Source organism: Perognathus longimembris, chromosome 25, assembly GCF_023159225.1.
Source record: "Perognathus longimembris pacificus isolate PPM17 chromosome 25, ASM2315922v1, whole genome shotgun sequence".
NCBI classification, from domain to species: domain Eukaryota; kingdom Metazoa; phylum Chordata; class Mammalia; order Rodentia; family Heteromyidae; genus Perognathus; species Perognathus longimembris.
This window is the reverse complement of record NC_063185.1, coordinates 11458635-11467406: the sequence shown is the minus strand read 5'-3', so window position 1 is coordinate 11467406 and position 8772 is coordinate 11458635. Positions and strand designations below refer to the sequence as shown.

Here is an 8772-nt window from a genome sequence, read left to right as displayed (position 1 = left end):
ATGAGGACCAAAGCCGAGTGGAAGATGAGAACTCCGTCTCCCCGGCCCGCGCGTCCTGGAAGCGGGGCGCCACCGGGGACCCCCGGCCCCCCCACCCCCGCCCCAGGCCCCGCCGGGGAGCCGCCCGGGAACCGCGCGCCACCGCCGCCGCCACCGCCGCTCCCTCCCCGCGAAGCGCCGGCTCCGGGCCCGGCCCAACCCCGGCGCTGCTGGCGCCAGGCGCCCCGGAGCGAGGCGGGGCGCGGCCAGCCGGCCGGCCGCCTCCTCCTCCACGCCCCGGGGCGGCGGCGGGAGAGAGAGCGCGCGGGGCTCCGCCGCCCGCAGCGCCCGCTCCGACCTGGAGCGACGGTTCCGGTCTTTCCGGTGGGGCCCGTCGCCTTCCTTCACGCCCCAAGTGTGTCTCCTCGCGGAAATACACATTTACAACCCCCGTGCCCAACACACGCGCGGTCCTGGGAGGTGCGCGGCGTCTCCGGCACCCGTAGCCGACAGGTGAATGCCTAATCTGCCGAAGCCCCTTCCCCAGCACAAATATAGCACGTGTGTGGGTTAAGAGAAATAGACATTTCATATATATATTCTCTATATATTTTTCTTTATATATATTCTCTATACATCCTTTCTTTATATATCTTTCTATATACATATACACATATATGACACACATATTTATATATGTCTGTCTGTGTGTGTGTACTGATCTTGTGTTCCTAAGAAGGGAGCTATACCACTTGAGCCTCATTTCCACTTCTGGCTTCATTTGGGGTGGGGGGGCGGGCAAGGGAGTGGGGATGGATGGACCTGGTTACTTGCAGACCAAAGTCTCAGGGACTTTCCTGCCAGGGCTGGCTTTGAACTATAATCCTTAGGCCTCCTGAGTAGCTAAGATTCGGGGTGTGAGCCACGGGGGGGGGGGGTCCCCAGTTTCTTGTCTGCACAAGGACAGAGTTGGTTTGTTGCCACTGCTTTTGAACCAGGACAACTTCAATAAACAATGTTCAAGTGGATGCAACCTGTGTTTGCCCTCTTCGATTTTATTTTATTTATTGTAGTGCTAGAATTGGGGCTTTGAATTCGGGGCCTTGCCCTCTCATTTGGCTTGCTTTTTTTTTCTGTTCAAGGTGGGTGCTCTACCACGTCTGTGGGTTTTTTGTTTTTGGTTTTTGTTTTTGTTTTTGGCTGGTTTGTTGGGGATCAGAGTCTCACGGATTTTTCTTCCCCTTCCCTGGGGTTGGTTTTTGAAGTGCAATCTTCAGACCCTTAGTCTCCAGAGTAGCTACCCTTACAGATAGGAGCCACTAACACCCAGTGTTGCCTTCTTAATATTATTTTTTTTCAAGCACTTTCCCTGGGCTGGGATGTTGCTCAGTGGCAAAAAAAAAAAAAAAAAAAAAACACAAACACTTGCCTAGCAAGTGTTTGCAACATCATGAGGTTCGATCCCCAGTACCAAATAAAGGAAATACACCCAAAACAACTTTAAAGCCCTTCCATAATTTCACCCTTAGCTGACATTTATTTGAGAGGAAGGCCTGACTAGGGAAGGTTGATGAATTAGAGGGAATCTAAATTCATAACATCAGCCAAGCGGCTACCGAGCCCCATCCTTAAATGCCACCCCCTAGAATCCCAGGGGAAAGAGGGGGGGGGGAACCCTATGCGGAGAGAATCAGACCCTCGGGGAGAGGGAAATTAGGCCGGGAGAAGGAAGAGGGGGAGGTAGCCGGCCCAGGCCTCTGCGCCATGGATTGGAGATGCAGGCGCTGGTGGTGCAATGAGTGTGTGTGTGCATTGTATTTGTACCTCGGCACGAGTTTTGTAGAGGGTGGGCTGTGGCCCGTTGCATGTTGTCCACAAACACTGGTTTCTTGGGGTGTCTTTATAATCAAGAATCATTTTCAAGGGGGTGATGATGAAGGAAGGTCTGGGTGAAATGGCCCCTTGAAACCTTGCTTCTTATCCGACGCGAAATCTCTCTGTCACACACACACACACACACACACACACACACACCACACACACACACACACACACACAGGCTGTGGAGTCCTGAACCACAGGTACCCTTAGGGCCCAGGCAGCTGCTATGCTATGCGAGGCAGCCCGAGCCTCAGCCGGCCGGCCTGGCCCAAGTCTTGGGGCTGAATCAGGCGCCTGCAAGGCGAGAAGAGCAGACCGTAGTAGTCCTGGAGCCCGGGAACAAACCGGTAAATCACCCGAGGCTCGGAGTCCAGCCCCGGCGGCCCCGCTCCACCTGGAGCCTGGCTCGGCGGCGGGGCGGCGGGGCGGCCGTGCGGGGCGCCGGGGGGCCGCCCGTCTCGCCCGCCGCCACCGGGGCGCGCGGGAGCGGGGAGGTGTTAGAGGGGCAGGCGGTTTGGTGCCGGTCCCGAGCGACGGGTCCTCCGGCGGTGGCGCCAAGCTGACCAGTTGGTGGGAACCCAGCATTGGGAACACTGGAATCTCCCCCGTTCTCAACGGAACCATTTTTTTTTTTTTTGTCTCCCTCCCTCTAGGCCTCAATTTCCCTATCTGTCAAATCAAGGGATGGGCTGGAAGGTAAGAGATGATTCCAGATTCCTTCCGCTGGATCCACGGGTGGGGGTGGGGAGGGAGGGAGGTGGTGGTAGCTACAGCCCTGGGCGATGGCAGGCGAGTGTGTGTGGGGGGGAACCTCAAGTCCGGAGCCCCCCCCCCGCCCTTCCTCCCTCCCCCAGGCCCGGGAGGGGAGGGACAGAGGCGGGGCTGGTGCCTGGCCCTCCGCAGGAGGCCGAGAATAGAGTGACTTGTCCAGTGGAACAACCTGGAAAAGACACCTCCCCTCCTCCCTCCCTCCCCCCCCCACCTCCTGCCCGCCCCCCAGCCCTGGCTCCGCCGGGAGCTTGACATCAAAGCCGGCGGCCTTATATAAGCCGGATCGCGCTGGGGGAGTGCGCAGAAGGGTTAAACGGATCCGCGGGCCGTCAGCGCGTTCTCCATCGGGTCAGGAAAAAAAGGGGGTGTGCGTGGAGGGGGGCGGCCACGCGTGTCCTTCTCCACTCCCACCAAACCTGCACCCAGCAGTGCGCGGGGCGCGGGGTGGCCCGGCTCCCCGATTCTTCCCCAAGGGGCGCATGGGGCGACGCTGATCCATCTTGGAGGCGTCCCCCCACCCCCACCCCCGCGAACCCGAGCCTCTCCAACCATGAACCTCGTGGGCAGCTTCCCGCACCCCCACCATCACCACCCGCACCCCGCGCACCCCATGCTCCACGAGCCTTTTCTCTTCGGCCCGGCGTCGCGCTGTCACCAAGATCGGCCCTATTTCCAGAGCTGGCTGCTGAGCCCCACCGACGCGGGCCCCGAGTTCCCCGCCGCCGCCGCCGCCGCCCGCCCAGCGCCCAGCGCCCCGGTGGCCGCCGCCGCCGCCGCCGCCTACGGCCCCGATGCCCGGCCCGGCCAGAGCCCCGGGCGGCTAGAAGCGATCGGGGGCCGCCTGGGCCGGCGGAAAGGCGCGGGACCCAAGAAGGAAAGGAGGCGCACGGAGAGCATCAACAGCGCCTTCGCCGAGCTCCGAGAGTGCATCCCCAACGTGCCGGCCGACACCAAGCTCTCCAAGATCAAGACCCTGCGCCTCGCCACCAGCTACATCGCCTACCTGATGGACGTGCTGGCCAAGGACGCCCAAGCCGGGGATCCCGAAGCCTTCAAGGCGGAGCTCAAGAAGGCGGATGGCAGCCGTGAGAACAAGAGGAAAAGGGAGATGGTGAGTTTGTGGGTGGGGTGGGGGGTGGGGGGGGTGAGGGGGAATCTCGAGTCTTGGAAGTAATGGAAACCTAAGCCCCCACCGCACCCCGTGTTGTGTGTGTGTGTGTGTGTGTGTGTGTGTGTGTGTGTGTGTGTAAGTTTGAAAGGTTGGGGAGAGTTTGGTTGCAGGAGGCAGATTCATAATTAAACACAGTTGTAATAAGGCACCGTGTTTTCTTTATATAGAATGTGTGTGTGTGTGTGTGTGTGTGTGTGTGTGTGTGTGTGTGTACTGGGGCTTGAACTCAGGGCCTGGGCGCTGTCCTTCGGCCTTTTCTGCCTAAGGCTCATGCTCTGCCACTTGAAACACAGCTCCAATTTCAGCTGCTTTTTTTTTTTTTTTTTTAAAGCTGTTTAGTTGAAATCTTCCTTGCCCTGGCTGGCTTCAAACTGTGATCCTCAATATTTCAGCCTCCCGAGGAGCTAGGATTACAGGCACGAGGCACCAGCACCTAGCAAAAGAGTAGTGTTCTTTTTTTAAAAAAATTAAAATAGTTTTAAAGTAGTTGGACAAAGGAGTTTCCGTTCCACATGTCAGTTTAGGAGTAGACTACATCCTGATCCGTGTCTCCCCTTTTAGAATGTCTTCCCCAACCCTTCCCACCCAGTCCACCCTTCCATTTTCCTAGAAGGGTAGTGAGCGTGTGCTGAATCTTAAACTTTTTGGAAAAAGGGTCTTAGAACCCTCTTTAAACAACAACAACAACACCACGAAAGTCTGTGAAAAGCCTTGAACCTCTAAAAGTTTACACTGAACCCAGTTCTCTTTCAAATTGGAGGGGTCTTGATGGCCTAATTGGTCTTGGGGCGCTCCTGGGATACAGGTTTGGAAGGCAAGCCGGAGTCTGCTCCCTTTCCTTGGCTTCCATGCAATTGCTGTGAGATGAATAGACTTCCATCATTGTGCACACGAGGCGAGAGGCGTGGAAGCCCAGGGACAGACACAGCTAGAAGGGCATCTAGCTGAGGAATAAGAGTGAGAGGGGGTGTAACACAAGTCAGGCACTCAACTTGGGGCCCACAAGCCATCCTTCTCCCAAGGGTTGAGCTGGGTGGATGGCTTTTGTATCTAACCAGGAAAAAAAGCCACTTTGTGTTTCTGGGGCCCCTGTAATTTACAGGGGAATAGCTGGCTGGTGTGGATTTTCCTCTCTAGACTCGCAAAGGAGTTTCCCCACATTCACGGGGGTTCGAGACGCGGTGCTCCGGGTTATTTCCAAATGGTGGGGAAAGGCTGTGGTTTAGAGGCCGTTTGTAGTTGGAAGCAAGGCCGCCGGTGCATTCCCCCACTCCCCTTTTAAGTATCACCTCTTGGGAGTCCTGCAGGGGAGGGGGAGGATGGGGAACTAGGCCAGGGCGACTCCATCTTCCCCCTCACCCCTTGGCATTGCGATGGCAGGCACCCCAAGGACCAGCCAGGGTACCCTACTCTGTCCCCAAGCTAAGATGCCACATTAGATTGGAAAGCCGGAGGTGGTGGGGGGAGGAGGGTTGTTGGTAACAGGGAGCCGGCTATTTTATTTTACTTTTTTGTGTGTGTATGGTTCATGGGAGATCTGAGTCTCTCAGACGTCTCCTGCCCTGGTTGGATCTTCAGATCTCAGCCTCCTGAGTGGCCAAGGTTACAGGCTTGCGCACGGGGCTCATCTGGCTAACGGTTGGATGATGACGATGGTTATTTAAATTCCTCCCATTCACTCCACTGTAGTAACCCTTGGGTGCCACAAAGCCACACCTTAGGCGCCTCCATTTGTTTTGTGTTTGTTAGCTTGTGTAGAGAATTGTTTCCCCCTTTACCAAAAACCTCCCGGCTTAGCTTAGACCCTGCTGGGACCCCAGCACCTTGGCACATAAAAGGCAAATTTATGAGCCTGTTTATACCGATTTCGCAAACAGAAATCCGTCACTGATTTAAAAGCTACCAGTCCCGCCTCGCTGCGCTTTCCTCCCCGCACCTAGCCGGGTGAGTAGAGAGGAAACACAATAACCAAACCACTGAACCCCGTCTTTCTCTTCCCCTCTTTTCTCCTTCTGTGCTCCTGGCATTCGCAGCCCGAAGGCTTTCCTCCCGCTCCGGGGGAGAAGAGGATGAAGGGGCGCACCGGCTGGCCGCAGCAAGTTTGGGCGCTGGAGTTAAATCAGTGAGCCAAGATCTGTGGCACCGAGGACGTGGCCGCCACCGACCGGCTGGCCCATCTGGTCTCCCGGGAACACGGGGGGAAAGGCAGCGGGCGAAGGCCAGGCCCGGGGTTCCAGTCAAAGACTTGTGGGGACGCGTCTCGTCTCGTGGCGCCCCTACTGAGTACCGGCGGCGGGGTCGCCGGCTTGCAACCACACCCCTTGGATAGCACGTGCAATGTCCTTTGAAATGGTCTTTAATGCAGTAAGAAGAAAGAGAAATTTATATAGATATCTATAAATATATATATATAATGTCCACTTCCTCTAAGAGCCTGATGGAGAAAAGAGGGCCTGGAACTCCAGCACCAGGACACTTGGGATGTTTCTAATCTTGGGGGGGGAGGGGCTGTGTGGAATTTAGGGGTTCCTACCCCTAAACGCCATCTGCCTTCTGCGATCTGGCTTCTTCGTTTCTCTACCCCCTAGGCTTTGTTAAAAATCCCAGGCACCTGGTTCTCGCAACTAAAATGCAATAAGAGGAATTCATCGCTTTTGTTTTTAGGCAGGGAAAGAGAAGGCCCAGCAGGAAAATGGAGGAATGACTTAGTATTGTTTTCTTTTTAACCGCCGTGTTAATATATATACATATATATATATATGCTTTTTGTTGCTGTAATTCATACCTAGAGGGAAGTAGATTTCGGGGAGAATGTTGGACCCCCCTCTAAATAAAGCTGCTTCCTTGTGCTGGTTTCCAAGGAAAAACCTTTCACTTTTTTTCTTTCCTTTTTTTTTCTTCTTTGAATCATTTCTTTTTCTTTCCCTTTTTTTTTTTTAATAGCTTTTTGTTTTGATTTTGTTTTTGTACTGATCCTGGGGCTTGAACTCAGGGCCTGGGCACTGTCCGTGAGCTTTTGTGCTCATGGCGAGTGCTTTACCACTTTGAGCCACAGTGCCATTTCCAGCTTTATTTTGGTGATTCATTGGAGAGAGAGTCTCCCAGACTTTCTTACCCCTGGCTGGCTTCAAACTATAATCCTCAGAGCTCAGCCTCCTGAGTTGCTAGGATGACAGGTGTGAGTTGAGTCACTGATGCCCCGCTAGCTTTTATTTCCCCCCCCCCCTTCCTCAAAGCTATCCACTCTTACTTTTTCTTTCTAAATAAAAACTTTCCTCTAGGTTGTAAAGTGTTTATGTATTTAAACTACCTATAATGGCTGGTGTGCTCAGATATTCGGCTACCGGCTTCCCGTTCCTTTTCTACCTCAGATCTGTATCGACACTCACGGCCCCTTCCCTTTGCCAAGGCAGATATCTATGCTCTTGATGAATAATAAAAAGTTTTCTAAAATACCGAGGGTCCCCGTGTGATGTCTCAGTCATAATGCACCCCCCTCCCCCCCGTGGTGTGTATTCTGGGGTTGTTTGGAAGTTCGCAGTTGTTGCTTCTCCTTTGGTAACTGTCAAGTCAGACTGCAGATTAAAACTAGTGAAGAAAGCAGATGAAGAATTTATTCCAGAAGGCTGGGATATATAGCCCAGTGGCAAAGTGCTTGCTTAGCAGGGGCAATGTCCTGGGTTCGATCCCTAGTACCAAGAAAAGACAAGACAAAAAAGAAAAGCAGGAAGGAAAGAAGGAAGGAAGGAAGGAAGGAAGGAAGGAAGGAAGGAAGGAAGGAAGGAATTTATTCCTGCAAGCCGGGCACTGGTGGCTCACGCCTGTAATCCAAGGAACTCAAGAGGCTGAGATCTGAGGATGGGATCCATCAAAAGCTCATCTCCCAAGTAAGCAACCCCCCCCCCCCCGCCCCAAAAAGGCCAAAAGTGGAGCTGTGGCTCAAATGCTATGGCCTTGTGCAAAATGAAGCCCAGGGACAGCACCCTGACCCTGAGTTCAAGCCTCAGGACTGGCTCAATTTAAAAAAATGTATAATTTATTCCTAGAAGGGAGAATAAAGTTGTTTGGCGGTAGCCGGAGGACTGAAGAAAATCAGAACTGGAAATGGGTGTTTGCAAGTTGGTATGTAACGGGGGTGTCTGCAGATTGCGGTTTGATGGCATTGTTGGGAAAGAAAGGGAAGGAAAAGGAAGGGAAGGGAAGGGAGGTAAAGGAAAGGAAGGAAAAGGAAGGGAAGAAAAAGGAAAGGAAGGGAAGGGAAGAACAGTGAAAGGAAGGGAAGGGAAGGGAAGAACAGGGCAGGGCAGGGCGAGGAAGCACTGCGCAGGTACAGGGTAGCTGGGAAGACACAGCAGTGGCCAGGGAACTCGCCGGGATCAAGCTCACCAGCGGGGGTACACAAGCGCCCCTGAGATCACCCCGAAGGTGGCTGGCGACTGTGGATCCTGCGGGGGGGTGGGGGTGGAGTACCGGCTCAGCACCCCTGTAAGCACAGCGGGGAGGCCAGTGCGGAGTGGACGCTCCAGAGTAGCTACTGTTATTACTGGCTGCGCGGCGTGAAATCGTCTTGGGGGAGGTTTGTCTTTTCGTGGAGCCGAGATTTCTCTCCAAGAGCGCAGCGCACTTAGCAAATATTGCTGAGCACTTATGGGTTTGTGCAAAGTGTATGTGTGTGTGTGTGCACCCGGGTTGGTGTATTTGCCCGTGAGCTCTTTGCACGAGCGATCGGTTCCTCGCCGGGCGCCAGGCTCCGGCGTTCGTGGATAAAGAGGCGGAAAGCAAGCGCGGGGCACCGGGCGCACCCCGACCTGGAGCTCTGGTCTGGGACCGGGGTGGGGAGGGGTGGGGGGGACGCGGCGGCGAGAGCCCGGGGAACCCAGGCAGGCTGGGCTTTGGGGAGCCCCTGGAGGTGGGGTACGCGCGCGCCTTCCCGGACGCGAAGGGGTTAAGCCGGGGTGTTTTATGGGGCG

At 54.9% G+C, this 8772-nt stretch overlaps 1 protein-coding gene across 2 annotated transcripts; it reads left to right on the top strand.

Annotated features, from left to right (window-relative positions):
- Nucleotides 1-3181: 3181 nt before the first annotated feature.
- On the top strand, nucleotides 3182-5928 carry Hand1 (heart and neural crest derivatives expressed 1). Of its 2 annotated transcripts, XM_048334287.1 has the most exons (3): nucleotides 3182-3742; nucleotides 5251-5259; nucleotides 5836-5928. In XM_048334287.1, exons 1-3 carry the CDS (start codon nucleotides 3182-3184, stop codon nucleotides 5926-5928), a joined length of 663 nt encoding a protein of 220 aa, XP_048190244.1. The 2 variants fall into 2 exon arrangements, with proteins under 2 accessions (XP_048190244.1, XP_048190245.1); XM_048334288.1 differs by lacking the exon at nucleotides 5251-5259.
- The last annotated feature ends 2844 nt before the right edge of the window (nucleotides 5929-8772 follow it).